The sequence below is a fragment of the Plodia interpunctella genome, chromosome 2 (assembly GCF_027563975.2).
Source record: "Plodia interpunctella isolate USDA-ARS_2022_Savannah chromosome 2, ilPloInte3.2, whole genome shotgun sequence".
NCBI classification, from domain to species: domain Eukaryota; kingdom Metazoa; phylum Arthropoda; class Insecta; order Lepidoptera; family Pyralidae; genus Plodia; species Plodia interpunctella.
The window spans coordinates 3,696,478-3,716,485 of record NC_071295.1 but is presented as its reverse complement, the minus strand read 5'-3'; the positions used below and the strand labels follow the sequence as shown (position 1 = coordinate 3,716,485).

Here is a 20,008-nt window from a genome sequence, read left to right as displayed (position 1 = left end):
ATTAGTTATGTACATACAATATATCTTCAATAAAAAACAGTATTCATTTTAAAATTCTACCATAAAACACAAACCACTATTCAGAAATCGTTGAAATAGCAAGTAGACAACTGTTCCAGTTGTTCAAGTCCAAGAAGCTAGTTCAACTAAATAATGACTAGTCCTACACTTGCTCCGCATTCTCCATTTCCCAGGTAACTATTATACCAGGGTCGCAGCATTGTTAAGGAAGTCATCCGCGTCAAGGCAGCTTGAAGCCGGCGCGGCGCGTTGAGCGCTCGTGACTCACTCCACTTTCTACCGCAATCGCCAGCGCAGTAGGTGGGTCGATGACACCTGAGCCAGTTTGCTCCTGATGTCAGCACAACATCTATTGTAGTAAAATAACACAATGTCCCTTATATATTCCTAGTACTGCTAGGTTTTATTAAACCTAGTTATTGACAATTAAGTACAATAAGTAAGTAACTTTTGATAAACTACATGTTGTGTGCTGGTTTTTGATTTATCAAAGGAATAAATAGTCCAAAAGGTTGTTATTAAATTTTCGGACTTGCTGTTTACAAACATTTTTTAAACTTACCTATGTTTTTTTAAATACTTTCACCTAGTAGTATTTTGTTCTCAATTCTTATTAAATATTATGGAATCAAACTAGATATCAAATAAAAAATAAATTATTATACCTATCTTAATCATTCAATCTGGCTTATACTACCTATCTATACCTAACTTTGTGCAGTGTTTTAGGCCTGGCCACTATCGTCATCATTATCTTCAATTATCTACGAATTAAGATAACAAATTTACAAAAATAAAAACTGCGTTACTTATATATTTTTATTATATTTTGAATACATCTACAATAAATTATTCTATGTGCCAGACCACGGCGCGGTCGTGTTTTGCGCAAAAAGCGAACAGTAGCGCAGGCGCAGATGAGGTAATCACCAGCTATGAATGAAAAAACACAAAAAAGCACTAAGTAACTGTACTGCGAACGTTTTACAAACTGTAACAAGCTTTATATCCTTAATATTAAATTCATTTTCAAGCGAACGACATTTGTGCTGATTATTTGGCATGTAAAGCAACAGATAGGTAATAAGTATGAGTCACCACCGTTCCTAATGCTGATCACAGACCATGAACATCTATAAGAAATCTAAAAGACGTAATTTTCATAGATTTTCCTTCTAACATCGCAAAGTCAATTTCCTGTTTGCTTTTTTATGCATGAAAAATCTTGGTGTAAAAATGTATGTCAATGTGCATTTTTTTATGAAATGAAATTCCAAATACAGTACCTACCTCGTCTTTATCCCTTACATGAGACATGAGTTGAAGTCCACGTTTGGATGCATGTTAGGCTTAATGGTGTAATTGAGCTACATAGTAAATGTTTCTAGTCCACCGCCTATGAGAAAAATTTCCATGAAAATAAATTGTTTCCATCATATTATGTTGGCAACAAAACTTGGTAGGTTGGTAAAAACGGAACCATTAAAGCACCTTTATCTCATGTCATCATCAACTTTCAGTGAGAGCATCTGAGTGTTTACCGCTTTCTTTCTCAGCCGTTGAGCGTCGGATCCCATGGTCCGCTGTAGAAGTCATCTTCAATATCAAGTTGAATATCAAACGAGATTTTATCCGCTGCTTCACCCGTGTGAATTTTCTACGGGAATTGTACTTTTTCCCGGAATGAAATGTCTTTCTCCGTACTCTTAACTGTTAGAGAAATTTCAAGAAGATATTGGTTGAGGAGAACAAGTGTGAAGAGGTAATAAAAATATTTTTTTCATCTTTTCTATAGTGTGGGGTGTTGTTGGATAGGTTTTTCAAAAATATTATAGGTGTTTAGTACACCGTTCGTATCTTATTAAGGTTAAAAGGGCCAATTTTCTTTAGAGTCAAGTGTCCCTTATGTGGGTAGGTAAAGTAACTAAAATAATAAAAAATAACAATAATTATGAGCAAAATATTGGTATGCCTCAAAGATTAACTTTGAGTTCTTTGGTATTCACTTTTAGTTTTTTACTAGCTGCTCGCGAGGTAGGTACGGTAGGTACCACGCCGGGTACGCATGGTCAGTAGGTAATTTTGGGGATAAAAACTATGTGCCGTGTGTTACATAATCCAAGTTCTAGTTATAACATTAGTGTACCAAATTCAATTCTAAATATATTCCCATACTTAAATCCTTATTCACTCACATACAAACTTAGAAAGTAGAATAAAAATGTAATTTAAGCGTTCTCAAAATAAAAAATCTGTAACATGGCATATTTTTTATTCATTAACATGTCATTATCAGTAAAAAAAGCTTAATAATATTACTTACTTGCTTACTTATTATTAATATATAATTATTACGTTCATAAAGGAATGATAAAGGAAAATTATGAAAAGATTTCCGTCGTATTCAGCACGGACATAAAGTTTTATTATTATGACGTTACTTTGGATATCAGCGAACTAAACATAAAATATGTATGTTCTTATAGCTATCTATAAGTTTCTATACACAAGTTATCTTTTTTAACGAACAATATAAAAGCAATATGCCAGTAAGTGGACTAACTTTGTTTGCTTATCAATTTGGAACATAGGCTTATTTTACAGGATTTTTTAATCATCTGTGAGATCTCAAAATAGGCCCTCGTAATTTAATCTGGGATTTTTACTAATTATCATTACCAGGATCTTAACCTGCAATATTTGTTAAACTTGTTGACATTAAATTATTTTTATAACATAACAGAAATCTTAAAAGTTATACTATTTGAAACAGAAAAAAATACCTGGAAATTCTTTATTTTGACCGATGATAGTACAATATCTACCGTTTCTACCTACATATATTTTTTAATGTACGCAGGATACGAATTAATTTTCACCTTTAATTAAAACCGTTAATGTTACAACCTAATTTATCATTACCTAATGGCATATAAATAATAATATGTCTAGTACTTACTTTCACTATATTTACAAATGCGTAGTTCGAATAGCTTTACCTAACTATGATAATAATGAGTATATAATTTTGCATGAAAGTCTACTTCATTTGAGTATTGTATACATTAATAATCGAGAAAAGTATTCGTAAATGTCTTATCTTAAATTAAATACAACCATAGATTAAAGGCTTGCGCCATATATTCTCATAAAATACTTATTTTAAAATACCTACGTAGTTAGTAACTTCGTGTACAAAAAAGGCAAAGAAAAATTATGTAAAGAATGGATATTATAATTATGCATTGCTTTATCACAGCGTTATACATTAATTTAACTAAATTATAATTTATAGATACACTGTAAAATTTAAAATAATATCTACATCAAAATTTGTTAAAATTTTGCGAGATTCAAAAAGTGACAAGATTCTGTTAAGATAAAGCCCTAAAAACATCAAGAAACCATAAATTGTAGGCTCCAACCTAATACTTTGAAACAATTAATTTTATATGGGGGGACTTATCTACTTCTGTATCTACATTTTGAGATTGATTATTTTTTCTTTTTACAGACATTTTCTCTTTCGAGCAGAAAAACATTTTTGTTGGCTTCCTTGTTTCTCAAAATAATTTTAACACACATTAGAACAATAACTTAACTCAATGTGTCATAATATAATTATCACGCATAGCAATTGTCCTCGTCTGCGTGGTCGGAGCAGTCGATGGTTCCGTCGCAGAGCTGCTCCAGCGTGATGCAGCGGCCGTCCACGCAGCGCAGCTCCCCGTTGGGACAAGGGGACGAGTGGGAGGTCAGCGATCCTGGGTTCTCGTCTTTTTCCATGAAGGTGCTGTTCGCCTCCAGAGATTCAGGCTCAGTTGCTTCGATCTCCACATCTTTAGTTTTCTAAGAGGGAAATTAAAAATGCGCATCAGTAAATACATACTTGTAGTGGGGTAATGTACCTAAAGATTGTATTTTAATCCCGACTAATATTATTTATAAATGTGAAAGAGAGTTTGTTTATTTGTTTGTCACCTCTTCATGCTTATCTACTCAATCAATGTTCATGAAAGACATACAATAACGTAGGCAACCAGCGATCTCGCAGGCAAATGTAAAACGATAGAGTGATTTCACTTAGTGTAGTTAATAATACTTATATTAAGTACCTATTTATTTCAAAGTACTATAGCTTATATATTCTATATCATAGAGCTCATAAACATGAATCGAAATCTATGTAATTAGTGAGTCAGTACAACTTACTCATGAATAATACTCATGACTCTCACCTTCATCAAATCAGCACCATTGATGAATCTATTTAACGTGTTAGAAGTTTTATCGACATGAGTGGACACGGATACGGGCTCCTCCACTTCCTCTGGGCCCGGCACCATCGCGCCCGCTTTCTTCATTTGGCTTGGAACTTTTCCTTTCTTCTCTTCTTTATTTAACTCTTCGAAATCGAGAAACACGTCACTTAGTTCTATGACTTCTAAAGAATCATTGGTCTTTGACTTTTCTGCATCTACTTTATTTTGTTGAGGTATGCCGGTAGTGGTGATATATTCCGGCATTTCAATTAGTTTCATGGGTTTTAATGTAGTAGTTTTAGTTTTGAGCATAGGCCTGGAATAAGGCGTCAGCCGAGAGGGTGATGGTCTGCGAGTAAAGTTTCTCTTCAAAGCGCTGTTGCTGTCGCTTGTGATCAACAACTCTTTGCTGCTATCATTAGAATTATCTCCTGTAAAGAAAAATAATGTTACATTAATTTAAGTTTACAACAATCAAAAATCGAAAGACATAAACATCAAAATATAATTTTAATAATGTAGTCGAAAACCATCAATAGGACTTCATTAATTCGGTGAAGGTATAAGAATAAAGCGCCGCAAATGGGCTTGGACTGGCCACACGTTGCGAAGACACCCACTCATATTCCCAGACAGGCGCTCGAGTGAACACCTCAAGGCAGGAGGAAAGTTGGTCGACCCAAACAAACTTGACGGCGAACCGTTTAGGCGGAGTTGAATATCCTGAGGAAACTTATGTTTGTAATGATTAGATTGACGTTTGGTAATTGCCTCCGTACCGGATGATCCATAGTTATCTATGTCGGGAAAGAGAAACTGCTGGTATGCCTAGGTGAACCCAGATACCTTTGTAGAACTGGAGCACCTGGGTTTAATTCCCAGCATGGGCAAATATCTCCTTGTTTTCATAATTGTTTGAGGTTCTGAGTGCATTGTGCTCGTTTCTATTTTATGCGTATTGGATCCGCAAGCCTACTACTTAATATGGTCGAGTATTGTTATTCATTCTATTCATTCCTCAATATTGGCCGGCAACTACTTAAATTTAGTATTATCCAGCGCTACTCACCTGTCCAGTGCTTGGACGGCATGCGGCTGGGGCGGCGCACGGCGGGCGCGGGCGCGGACGCGGAGGCGTGCTCGCCGAGGTCGGCGGCAGTGGCTCCCTCCTGCTTGAGGCTCTCACACGTCTCGTCCGCCTCGTCCTCGCCGCCTGCGCAGTCGACGTATCCGTCGCACAGCCACCGCTTGAGGATGCAGCCGCCAGTACGACACCTGAAAATGGAAAATATTTATAAGTTTTCTTTTCTGATAAATAAAGCCGCTAGCTCTAGCCAAACATGCACAAACTATATGATAATATTTACGGTTTAATCTGATCCCAACCAAAAGCATGAGAAAGAACCGCCAGCGCAGTGGACCACCGCCTGTTGTAGAGAACCTTGCCTTGTTACACTATCGTCTAGTTTACCCTATCTTTAGATATCTAATGTTTAGATAAGTAGAATATCTCTATCGTAATGAGAGTAAATCAATGAAGGCGTACTTGTACTCAGTCAATGCACACAAGGCGCATTGTCTCTCATCCTCGCCGCTGGGGCAGTCCTGGTTCCCGTCGCAGATCCAGTCCCGGGGCATGCATGAGCCGTCTGCGCAGGGGAACTCCCGCTTGTTACACGGAGCCTTAGCGGTGACACACTCCGTCCGGGCGAACTGCTCGCAGTTGAACATGGCGGCCAGCTCTTGGGGAATCAGGCTTTCACAACTGTCCACGATGGCTAAAATATAAAAAAAGTTTTAATGTCGTAAGCACACTTTAACGACTAGTTCCTCTTAAATTTGTTAAATGATTAATAAGGTCAAATAAATGTGTTTTTTTTAAATTATGTAATGTCAGAACTTTGCTACATTTTGTATGTGAACATGTATAGTTTAAGTTTTTTTTAAATACTTTTTCTTACCATAGGAAAATTCATAACAGTCCGAAGATTTTCCGTAAACAAGTGACTAATTGTAGTATGGGTTGTGGTCAGTAATCCGCTAAAACGTAAAAAGAACGATACCTCTGCACAGGCTCTGGCACGGAAGTTGTCCAGGGTCCGGGAACGGGCTGCATTCGGGCTCGAGCAGCGCGCAGGCGAACTCTTGCAGTCGCTGACTGCAGTTGGTGGCAGCCAGATACTCGATCTGCGGCAGGAGAACCGTCACCTCCACGTTGTTGATCTTGGCCGGAGCGCCTGCCAAGTCGTACGGCAAAACTCCGCGGCACAACGCCAAACGCGTTGAACGACATAGGGGAGCTGGAAATAATTGAATTAATTATTATTACTCATATTTTCTTATAGATATAAAATTTTCATGGATTTTTTATCAAATTAATTTAATTATAACATTCAACATTTATCTTACTCAAACATAGATTAGTAACAATAAAAGATAGACAGTGGACATTCGACAAACAAAAATTGTGACAAAGTATACCTCTGAGCCTTGGTTGCTGCCCTAGGTTATTATAGAAATACTGACTCACCTTCAGAATTAACATTAACAGGGTACTTTTTAGTCGTGGTGTCGTCTTTGTTCTTCCAAGTCGGTAAAGTGGGCGAGACCCGAGTATTGTACACCGAGCTTTGAGTGGTGGACCTCATTTTGCCTGCGTCTTCAATGGAGAGCCCAAATATTTTTGAATGACCAGAGGTAAAATTAACATCGTAGTCCAAAGGCTGCTGACCGTAGTATCTCGGGACTTCAGGTACTATTTGTTTTTGTTTATTATTAACATTACTCTTGTATTCTTGAATATATAACGGGCGATGATCTTTGTAAATAGGTAGTTGTGTCTTAATTGGTGCCTCATCAACAATTGTAGTGTACTTTTCTCCATAATTCGTCAGATCATTGTTAGTTTCTGCTTTAAATACAGTCTCTGTACTAGGGCTTGTAATAGTAATAGCATCTTTAAATGAGACTGCTAATGGTTTTTCAGGTTTTTGGGTAATATGAGGCTTTAGGGTGGAATCTTCTTGTTCCAAGTTCTTTTCGTCTAATACTTTTGGTATTCTTAATTTATCTACATCAACTCTTTCATTACCGTATTGTACTTCTGGCGTGATTAAGCTGGGAAATACTGGAGGTACCGGTAGCTTCCTCGTCGGAACTACAGGCCCGGATGTAGCTGGTGAGGAAACTTCATTTTTATCAATGACTGGGTCGTAGAAATCAATTTCCGATATCTTTGTGCCTGTAATTATGATTCATAAGGACATTTTGTTAGATCGAGTATATTAGGTGATAGTTACAAAAACAATCTTGCTAATCTACCTAAATTCTACTGTGCGTATTAGTCAATAATAAAGTACACAAAAAGTAACAAATCATACAAGACTCATAAAGCAACTAGTTATGATTCGTGAAAACAAATGCTATCTATATATTGTTAGAACCGTTATACCTACGCAACTTATAGCAGCCGATTTACTTAAAACTATAAAACATAACAAGCTACCTTTTGGTTTTGTAGTTGCAGGATGTGGTGACGGCTGGTTCCCTTTCTTTCTATGCCTCAGTGCAATCGTGGGTGCCAACGTGGGTGCTTCTGTCACAAAAGGACCTCGAAAATGAACTGCTTCTACAGCCACCGGGTCTGATTGCCAGTGTGTAGAGTTCACTTTGTCTTGATCAGAGTCCAAATTATCTGAAAAAATAAGGTACAGAACGTTATAAAAAAGACAGTATACTTATAAGTATGGTTTATCGCTTGATTATTGAGTTGTGATTTTATGAGTTGAGCGCTGTTTCCAATTCTGTAAGTACATCATCTCTTGTGTTTTTCTGTATCCGCTTTGAAAATGGAATTAGATGATAACTAGTATTTATAGGAGAAACAAGACTACCCTACTTCTCTTTGAGTCTTTTTCACTCATATTGGGTCGTCACAGAATGTTAGTTAATGTTATGTGCCGACCTTCAACCCATTATCTAATAAAAAATCAGTAGTTAAGTATATAGATTCTGTAGCAACACTTTAAAAAAATATTCGTGTCTCAAAAACATTACACAACTCCGGTCAGGAATTACCATCTATCTCGCAGAACCTATTCTTCGGTCTCGAAGATCGCAAAATCGGTGAAAGCAGAGTTCAAGACACATCGTGTCTTGAATACCGACCAGTCTTGTATTAATCCCAGTTACTTAACTAAATTATGCGACTACAGCCTATTGCCCGCCATTAGTTTTCGTTAATAAATTGCTTTGATGTCACGATCTTTATGAATAAGAGATGACTATTATATCATTATGCCAGACAGGGTTAGACATTGCAACCGATATAATTTATTTTGCCATTTATTCAAAGGCACTTGTATTACTAGAAACTCCAGTGAAAAAATACACTGATTAAATGACAATGTCTTTAAAGATATGACAAAAAATAAAATCACACAATTTAGGAGTCGCCCAAGCGCTTTATAATAAATACTATGACGTGACATGATACTCTATCGTGACGTTACGATAGAGTAAAATCTTAGCAAAAAAAGCTATGTTTGTTCGACAGGTACCTTAATTATTTATTGCGTTGATGACTTTTTAATAAAAGTTGTTTCAAAATTTTGGTTTTTATGATGGTTGAGTTTATTTTTTTAATATTTATAAATTGAATTTCCAACCAACTTTAAATCTTCGTGTAATGATACAGCGGCTTTGTTACAGTCTATGAATTATCACAATGATCTTAAATATATCTATTTTATCTAGAGCATAAATATTTTTTATAATTTTCTGACCTTGTCATCTATACTATTTAAAATGAAAATATATTTACAGAAAACCATTAACATAAATGGAAGAAATACTCGTAATTAAATTAGATGTAAATAAATGTGAATTTTCGTTTTATTATTGTGATCAAAGTAACTAAGTCGACTACGGTGACTTAACTAGGAACGGGATATATAATTTAGCCACTTCCTCTGCTATCCTACTGAATAATTAGAGTAATTAGCATTACATAATGTTGTACATAAGTCATAACTTCCTTTCATATTAAGTATAGTCGTATTTACTTTTTCTAATTTTATGATACCTACATATATGCCCTAAGCTGAATAAACTTACCATTCTGTAGGATAACGCTAAAAAATATCAAAGTAAAGCTAAATTCAGAGTATTGTAGAAGGCAATTTCGAGCCTAGTGCTATCTAAGGTGAAATTTTGAACGGCTATGATTATTACGAAGAAAATACAAAATTAAAATAAAATACTTTTCTGGCTTATTATCTAGATATGGCCAAAACAATAGTGAATTTCTATCGATATTATTAAAGGTCAATACGTAATATATAAATCTGTGGTCAATACTTATATTTAATTATTTATTACGTTAGAACCATTGATACTTTTCTAAAAAATTTTAAATATTACAAATTATGTTAAATTAAACTAACGTTTTAAAAATGTCTAAGAATTTTAATAATAATAAATGTTTATTTTATGTGTTTTATATAATAAAATATGGATTAGGTATATAACGTTGTATGTTTATATAGACAGGTACATAGTTATACTATATTATTTCCATTAGGCATAAATTAAGTTTAAATTGTACTTTATGTAGTGCTACTGTGTGGTAATATTATTTTCCAGCCTGTTGATATGGCCCACTGCAGGGCAAAGGCCTCCCCTTCCACAAATCTTTGTCGAGGACAGCCTGTTGGCACCCCTATTAATATTATCTCTTTATATAAACAATAATATAAATAAAAAATGATATGAATACATTATTATAAACGAAATGTGTTACTACTGGAACTATCGAACTGGAACTGGAATGATCGAAATATCGGAACTATTAAAGTTTAAAGTACCTACTTAATATTCAAAAACATGATTATCATCATTGTCTCTATTGAGCCGGTATTGTCTTTGCTCAGTCAGCGTACAAGCTTTGCAGTTTAGCGAAGAAACGCTGCTATATTCTAGGTACTTTGCAGTTACACCTACTTAGTTGAGATATTTTATTATAAAAAATGACTTTATAATAAGCATGAATGAATCATAAACAAATAACTTCTTAGTTGTTATATAGGTGGGTAAATGTTATTGTTTCATTATAAATAAACTAAAAGCTGACAAGTAAAAATACTTTGAAATATAAGACATCCAATACCTAATGCAGCAGATATTTTTTGTGGTATCTATAAACTATTGTGAATAACAAATACGTACGTATAACAATGATCCGAAAGTTTAAGGGTTAAAGTTACATAAACATTCAATATACCTACATGCGTTGAAGACAACAAAAGAATGACATAATGTATGACCACAACAATATAATTTCTGATTGTTGATAATGTTAACTATTCAAATGTTTTTATACTGACAATAAACGGTACAAGAGAGAAATCATATTGTGTTTTTCACAAGTGTCGATTACGTTAATATAAGACGAAGTCCTCATCATCATGAGAGGTAGGTATCTATTTAATTTATCACCATAAAAATACAATGTAATTTAGTATGATTCGAGTTATTTTTTTGTTGATCTATAACTATGATATTATTATAAGAAGTATTTTAAAAATGGTGGGGCCTAAGTATATCATTATTACTTTTTCGATGGCTTTTTAACACCACTGATATAAAGTATGTAAAAAGGTTCCTTTTAGCCTGTCAGTGTGAATGAATACAAAACTTTCCAATTCAGACATTATTGATCCAAATATGTTGCGAAACGACATCTTTTGTTGCCGGAATAACAATATGTAGGCTAGTGTGCTGAAATATTTTTTCGAGCTAAAAATGTACGTAAGAAAGTGGTGCGTGGGTGTACATTAAGCAGGCAATATGGATAGCCGGTGTTCCGTGTATAGAACACAAAGATCGTGGGTATCTGAGAGCAACTTTCCTTTTTACGGATCCTCCGAAAATAAAATAACACAAGGAGCATTCAATCGCATGCTACCGAGCTATAGGGTCTTCATATCAGCTTGTTTATGTTTACCTACTCACTTTCGTAGCGAATACTGCAACTGCACAGTAACCTCTGTAGTGTTCTCGACAATTAAAATTAAATATAAAATACTTGGTAGAAAGCTTATAACGAAACTCATCCCTATAAAGATTGTATGTTAAATTTGTCAACAATGTGACTCGCCATGCCATATTGCACTTATAAAAGTCGCGTGAAAGCTTGTGAATATTTATGAAGAGAGCTAAAGCTCAAGTAATGGTCGGCTTTTATTAAAACTCAAATTTGCACACGAAACATATTAATTACTTTAAATATAGTGTATCCAGTCATATACATGGTTAATTATACGGATTTTAAAGCAAGCGTTAACCTTTGAAGCGTACTTTCCTTATTCGTTTTAACTGATAATTACCTGCTAATTGCAATATTACAAATCAGTTGTGTCTGCAATGACTAAATTATTGTGTATATATATATATATATATTAGTTTAGACTTTTCATTCATCATTTCATGATGTCGTATAGAGTTGTGACAGACGCTATGTCGTATAGATCTGTATTGTTTATTTTGTAATACAGTAAATTTCGATATGTGTTACTTTCGAATCACCTCTGACTCCGCACGTGCCTATGTTTTTCATTACATTGTAGCAGAACAGTAATAAGAGTGGGTTGTACCGTCAAATTTGGCGTTAACTTTAACGTCAGAAAAATAGTACGCCATTTTGTCTAAACTTCAGCGGCGCGCCAGCTAAAATCAACATCAAATTTAACTAACGGTGTAACCATAGGTGTAACTCACCGTAATATTCGTACTTTCAATTCAGCTTTCAATACATCGTTTGGCATACCTAACTGACTTCCTCAAGAAATAGTAGAACTAACTACATTTGTCAATAATAATAATAACCAATAGAGTGAATATTGTGTAAGAGAACAAGTGACAAAATCACATTTATATTATCGTTCAAGAAGTAACAATAAAATGAAAGTTGTACAAGACCTAATAAGATAGTATCAGTAAAAATGAGTAATCTGCAATGAATGGTAAAAAAGATTAACCTATATTTTTCTAAACAGATTATGTAGTCTAGTTTGAAAAGTAGTGAAAGGTGTAGAAAGGGACACTTTAAAGACAAAATAAATTGTCGATAATGCGATAATTACGAGATAACAATAACTATAGGTACACAGCAATATAAACTTGCCTTAGTTTTAAGCCTTACTGTACTACTTTCGTATCAAATACATGATATTATCGATGATATTAAAAGTTACCAACCGGTACTAGGAGGTATTTAAAAAGGTCATCAGATCAGACAAATTAATCACAAATGGTTGCGTCTAGATTGTTTTGATTTCCATTTCACAATTACATATTATTAAACGCGATTTCTAATTGATAAAGTTTACTTCACAACAAAGTTGTTTTTGCTGCAAACTGTGTGTGTGCGAGGCCTGATTCTAGTTATTAATGTAATTAGTTTTTTATAATTTTCACACAATACAATCACAGAAAATCACAACCGAAAAAGTTCAAACGAACGCACCGATCGATCGAACCTTTTCGATAACTAATTTGTTTTCATAACATAAGTACATAAGATGACTTAATATCTGCATTTAATAATTGAATTTACTTAGTTAAACACTTTAAGGTCAACCGAAAAAATAATGAATTTTCGTACTTTGAAGTATGCATAGCGCATAATGACACTTTAAGAATTTAGTGACTAGGTAGCCACCCCAGTTTGACTCGAGTCTGCTAAAGTCTGAGTCTGGAAAAACGACGATGTCATTAAATTGCTGATGTGTCATTATGCGCTATGCATACTTCATGTAGATAGTTTAGTCAGTGGGTTCTTAATAAATGAAGGTGATATTACTGACCGGGCATGAGGAAGTACACGAACACAGCCAAAGCGACGCACACGAGGAATAGTGCTATCGGCCACCTCATCACACGCAGCACCCTCACCAGCTTGCTGGAGCCCACTTCCTCGTCCACTGGCACCCTGTACAGGCTGTCCGGATGTGAACCCTATAAGAAAAGAAATTGTGTTCACTTATCGATGTTATTTTTCCGAGCTATTAGAATATAGGGAAGTTTCACAGGCGTATTCCCAAAAAATCATAATTATAATTATCTCTTAAAAAGAAAGGCAATTAATGCCTTTCTGTAATATAGTTCCGTCTTTCTGTCTGTATATCACGCTTTCACGAAACAACCGCTGGGCAGATTTGGATGAAATTAGGAATATATATTCGTAATTATATCTATATAGTAATCTGATATAGTAGTAGTACATATAAAACATTGACAAGCAACACGTTCAGGCGGGAAATAGCTACTGCAATCATAAAGTAGAAATGACGTTTCTATTTTTAGTAGCCAAGAAACTATCAGTCAAAATTGTTTATTTAGTGAAAACAAGCTACGCTAAACACATAAAACAAGTAAAACATAATACCGCAAAACCACATTTAAAAGTAGCGGAAAATCGTTCAAGATCAAGAGTACTATAATTACAAATTTCTTACATTCTTCACACACAAAAACAGTTGATGGAAAGAAACAGATACAGGTTGTGGAAATAATGTATACTTATAAATATAATACAAAGTTTCTTCTAACGTAAGTAGGTATAAAGAACATTTTAGGAATATTATCTTGATAGGAAAGGTAATGGCTAATGGTAGCGAAATGAAAATACGAATGTCATGATTCTTCAATGCATACCTTTTAAAATGCTGTTATAAATTATTATAATTATTAAGAATATCGGAAGTTAGAATTTCTAAAGTTACCTTTCATTATGTAGGAATAAGGTTTAATCTATTTATAAAAAATATTTAATAAGTTTATCTCTGGATATTTGAGGACCTAGATGTTTATGGTTATGTAATAACATGATGTAGATTTCTAAACATATTGTCATCTATCTATTAAATCGGACCAGTGCGATGTACACTCATTATCCTGCTCTGGTTTATGTGACTCAACAATGTGGAATAAACCCATATTATTGTGACCCAAAAATATGGATTTAATAATAAACAATTAAATTTAAATAACAGCCGGACACGCATTAAACCTTTCCTTTATACGACACCCTTTTACCAAATAAAGCAAAACTATAAAATCACAATTTATGTGAACCGTTTATCTCTTTAATATTTTGGTAGCAAGCATTTAACTTATAAAAAATATTATTTATAATTGATATAATTTATGAGGCCGAGTGGCAAAATCTTTAAGCTTAGCCTTGGATAATGGTGGATGCTATAAAATTACTCTATAAGTAAAAACAGCTGTTGATTAATAGGCACCTACTTAAATAGTTAATAATCTATTAACTTATAATGGACTTTAACTGTTTCAAGAACCCGGAAGGTTTTGAGATATGTGTAACATACGGTTAATCAAATCTTGCACCAACAGCGATAGAGCAGCTATCAGTAACATAATTTTATTTACAACCTCCCGGGCAACGTGTAACGAATGTTACATGCATATGTTACTAATAACTGGATCTAAATGGGCTTGATCAAAATTATTGCTAACCTAACCCTTATTTATAGTCATAGCCGGTCTTCCATCGGGGCACGCCCAAAATGAAAGTGCAGCCACACATTTGCTAAACTATATAATGTTTACATATATGCGTAGTTAGGTATATTCGATAGATTTTTTTAAGTCGAAAAGTAAAAATATATGAAATTAAAAATATAATTCATTCAAAGAAAATTCATTCAAATTTTATTTATTTATTTGATTACTTGTTTTAATTTCCTTTCTTATTTTGTATAGCTTCTTTTGCCGTTTGTTTTTGTAACTACCTCTACCTGATTGTTGACTGGAAAAGATCCATCCCAGTTTTTTTATTTCTTGTGTAACTGTGTTTTCTTATGCACTAAAATTATTTCAATCAAACAAATAATTTTTAGGATAAAATATCTATAGATAAAAATGTCCCGTAGGAATTATTGATAAAATAATTGGGAGAACGACTTTTTGTTACATTTTGTGAAAGAAATACGTGTTATTTTAGTTCAATAAATATATTACTACTAATATACAAAATACATTACAATATAAATGTATTTAATATTTAAACGCATCACTATATAAACAAAATTTGACGCATCCACCGTTTGACAAATTCATTGTTTGGAAAAACGAAGGAGAATAATTTTGGAGTGACTCATTTTTACCTTATTTAATTATAACAAATTATTTCTACCTACACATATTTATACACATTTTATAAAGACTCGTATCTTAAGTTAGAAACTGGTAAATTGTCAGCCTCAGGAGTTCTGGTTTGCTAATATACCTTAATTGGCTCAATTTGCGTACGATATCATGACATTTATAAAATCCAACCTGAAATTTCTATTTTCCATATGTCCGCCCTGCTATATCGGTTTAGTTACATCTACAGCGAAAGCGGGTGTGGTCTAATAAAAAAACAATTACATAAGTTCAGTAATAAATTTATTTATGTTAATGGAAATTGTCAGGTTGTGATATGACATTTCCCTGATATTGGTCTAACTAAATATTAAATCCTATACGTGCCTAAATAAATATTACTTATTTAGATTTATTGTGTCGAGAAAGAATCACATTGCAAGAAGATAAAATACACGTTTTAAATTATACAAAAACTTTAGGAATTCACTAGTGGACAGAAAGTGAAAGCGAGTAACCGATAGTGTTTGCAAGAAAAAAGGTGAACTTACATTGTATCTTACCTTGGCAGCGAATTTCTTTACTTCCCTAGGCTTCGCGAAATATTTTTCTAGTTTGTTCTCGTAGGTTGGGATGACTTCACTGACGTACTGCGGGCTGGTGGTGCGGACTCTGTACGTGCCGTACTGCTCGCCGTGCTCCGATATCGTGGGAAGGTTGCCATTCGGAGAACTGCAGCTACTGCTCGATCTAGAATGTGCATAGTTCACAGAACCATCCGCTGGATTTTTAGGTTTCTTTGTAAAAGCGTATCGTCTCGGTCGTTCTTCCGTTGGCTTCATATCGTAAGTCTCGAATTTTTCGGAAATATAATTTTCTTCAACATCTGTTGTTGGGACATAGCGCAGTAATCTTGGTTCTTTCACCCTTTTCTCGTATTTGATTGAGTCAGTCTCATTGTCGATCTGCGCTAAGCTCAGGGAGTGTTGTAGTTCATTAGCCGTTCGGTTTGGTTTCCTTTTGACTTTGCGTTCCGATGTCCGTGTGTGTACATGGTCATCGACGATTTCGGAATCGGACGCTGGCCGGTCACCATAAACTATATAATTTCCATTGACCATTTTTATGTCTCCAACACTAAGTATGAAGTTAGGATGAGGCTACATTTGAAGTCCTCTGGGCGAATATTTCGCCACAATTTCTTGAATTCACTATACTGTTATACTGGTACTTGGACTGGCCTCAGCAATAACTTTAAGAAAGCAGTTGTACCTGCAGATCTAATCACCACAAAAACAATTGCAGCACTGTGTGAATGAACACATGGATTGCAATGCGGTTATTTGTTTGTTGTTTTGTGTTTGCGATTCGAATTGATGCAAAATTCTTTCTGTAAAATGTGCAATACTTAAAGAGAAGTTGTATTTGTGCGTTTCCGTTTGTTCTTAAATATTTACAAAATAGTACGGTCAACAGAGTTATTTGATAATGCTTGACTGCAAAAACAAACAAGAATCCATCAATTCAATTTTCAATTTATGAACTTAAAATTTGCTTTGAGCATTTTTTAGATATTATCAAGAAAATTCACGAAAATTTTCCAACAATATCTAATATTTTGAAAATAAAATGAAGTTAGTTAACTGAGTATTTGACCTTTTAACTATCATCTTGAAAAGTTTATTGGCTATTCTAAGGATTGCGCCATTGACTCGGAACGGAGTAGAGGAGCTGAGAATATGCGCAATGTTGTAAACGCAAGATAACATTCGGAGCATTATGTCGGCCGTTATTGTTTAGGCGCGTTTTCCCGCGCTTTTTGCCCTGTTTACGCGGGAACGTTCCCAGTGCGCGTGCGCGACAATGGCGCGGGACAAACGAGAGTGAACGCGTATAGTTGTGCAACGGCCCACCACTTTATGCAACTGATGTGCCGTTAATGCAGGCTGCACTGATAACTTAGGTCGTTTGCGTCGTTTCCTAGATGCTACATAGTTATTTTAATAGAGTGTTACATAAGTAATCACTCAAAAGCCCTTACACTTTGCGAAATTGGTTTAGGTGAACCACAAGATTCACAGAACATGAAGAAATCAACGTAGTTCAGACTATTTCTGTAAGGAGCTTACTGTATTTCATCATAAGTGCCTATCTCATACATTAGCAATAAGGTCAATTTATTCACTTTATAATTTCGAAAACGATATCTATAAAGGCCCTAATTCGCTCCATTTAACTGTCAAGTTAACCCGTGATCTTTTATCATTCCATTATATTCAGATCGATACAAGGTTTCTGATACAAGACCTTTATAGGTAAACACATGAAATATTTTCATGGAATAAACGTTTTCGTTTCTTCACATGAAAAACTATAAAGAAAATCCGCTTACCGAAATAAATCCGCAAAAAAAGTTCTACATAGTCTACATTTTTAAAATTGTACAGTGTTTTATACTACTAAACTAGTGTTTACACCGGTGTACCCTTCCTTTATCGGACGCATTAAAAAATGAATAATGCATCTACTAGTAATAACGCACTACGAATATCTAAGGATACTTACGTTCACTTCTAAACGTAATAACTATTGCATTCACACAACGAATCTTTGATGTTGAGTATAGAGATCTAAATTCCACTATAATTACGGAACCGAAGAGCTGCAATTCACCTAATCGTTCGCATTGTATCATCGATGGAATACAGATCTAATCCTTGAACTATGATGTAGGCAGTGTTTCGTAAGAAAACAATGCTCCTCTCTGTGCCCCGACTTAAAATTCGACTATAATTTTATCAATGGATCTATGACCTAATTTTGGACTAATGATATGTCATCTTACACCTTTTGTTAAAGTTCACAGGCGTCTTTGTGCCATTTCGAAACTTGTAAGAGGTAGCTTGTAATACACTCAAAAAATAATTAGGTTTAATCATAGAACAGATCTGTTCACTTGTTCAGTCAGTAATTATTATCTTTTGTAATGTTTACGACAAAAAATACTTACAATATCACGAATACAAATAGTTCCTATCAAGCTTAGGTTTTAACTTTTTTAGGAGTGTGAATAAAGTCATGTTCATATTTTTTTTATCTTTTACAATATCAGCGGTGCGACGATATTTGTCAACTATTTAAAGAGATATAACTGTTAAAAATATATATTCTTTACATGTAATAATTTAATACCATATTTCGTTATAAATTTAATAACAGGATAAATAAAAATCGTGTCCGACCGAGCTATTAAACGTAATTGTTGTAATCGTCCTATTCACAACTAGACATTCCTCGAAGGTTAATTTATTTTAATCGTTTTCATTATTTCCTTAGTTTGCCTTCATTCACCTCGATCTTTAGAAATCGCAACATCGCAAATATTAAAATCCGTTGATTTGTAATTTTATTTGTCATTCGAGAACATATGATACATGTACACAAAAATATATGATTTTGGCATTTTAAGCCGAAATCATTTCGGAAGGTTACACAAAGGATTAATTATACAAAGGACACTATTGCAGGCAATAAAAATCTAAAATATCATTCAGTCACGACGGAATGATATCTAGTTGATTACTATGTTTGTGTAAAATAAATAAAACTAAATACTACCTACTACTATTTAAAAAGGTTAATTGAAAAAAATAGGTTAAATATATATTAATATTTTTTTATTAAATATGTTTACATACATACATAGAAATATAACTTCATATCTAGCAAAGAGAATATATAACGTATGAGAATAGAGAGCGATTCATGGCCATGTGTAAACTGGGGAAATGTTTTTACTTGAATAGTAAATAACTATGTTATATTTAACGGACTAATACGCACAATGATCTAGGCGTCAAGTCGTCCATAATAAGTAGCGGTATTCATACAGTAACATCGTCATGTGTGAGCGAACACTGCGGGTGCTTAAGCCGGGACAGACTGATTGCTAAGCGACCTTATGGTTGATGTGTCTACTCGGACAAATATGCAGCATGATGATTTAATTGTATGGCATCAATGCAACCGATTACCGAGACTATATAATTTAACTGTGCGACAGTCAATGGTGTCGGTGACTTGCATTACAGCTGTGTTAAAGGCGAAATTGCAGTGAATTTTGAATAGATTGATTATGTGGTAACCGTATGAACTTGCAAATTTTTCATCGAGGGCAAATATTACCGTAAATGCGTCGTGGAGGCGGTGCAAGTGACCATGTCCAGTCATTTTCATTTATTAGAGCGTCGAACTGTGACATTGCAAATTAAAATACCGATTGATTGTTCGTAACTAACCGCACACTTTATGTGTAATTACCTTAATTCCAAGAGAAATCAGCGCCGGTCGCTGACTTCCACGTAAATAACTATTTTTTAACATGAATGTGTACGGACATCGTTTATCATTTTGTAGGTTTCGAAAAAAAGTGCGTTTTTGACATGAATATTTACATCATGCGGTTTTATTTACTGTCGCTTTACTGTACATAATAATTCAATTGACAAGCCGACAGTTACTATTTACTCTATTGTTATTATAATAGGCTCTCTGCA

The 20,008-nt window shown here is 34.2% G+C and overlaps 1 protein-coding gene across 5 annotated transcripts in view; it reads right to left on the bottom strand.

The window, feature by feature from the left end:
- Positions 1–2,285: 2,285 nt before the first annotated feature.
- LOC128674813 (uncharacterized protein) overlaps positions 2,286–20,008 on the bottom strand; it is a 66,763-nt gene continuing 49,040 nt past the window's right edge. For 2 of the 5 annotated variants that reach the window (XM_053753751.2, XM_053753760.2), the window contains exons 3-10: positions 13,148–13,298; positions 7,789–7,977; positions 6,814–7,524; positions 6,347–6,583; positions 5,830–6,061; positions 5,353–5,558; positions 4,260–4,714; positions 2,286–3,870 (exon numbers count right to left, since the gene is read on the bottom strand). In XM_053753751.2, the coding sequence (XP_053609726.1) occupies positions 3,646–3,870; positions 4,260–4,714; positions 5,353–5,558; positions 5,830–6,061; positions 6,347–6,583; positions 6,814–7,524; positions 7,789–7,977; positions 13,148–13,298 (2,406 nt within the window). In that variant the 3' untranslated portion in view covers positions 2,286–3,645. Of the gene's footprint in view, positions 3,871–4,259; positions 4,715–5,352; positions 5,559–5,829; positions 6,062–6,346; positions 6,584–6,813; positions 7,525–7,788; positions 7,978–13,147; positions 13,299–16,003; positions 17,614–20,008 lie in introns of those variants that run through there. The other 3 variants (XM_053753724.2, XM_053753741.2, XM_053753732.2) reach the window with 3 other exon arrangements.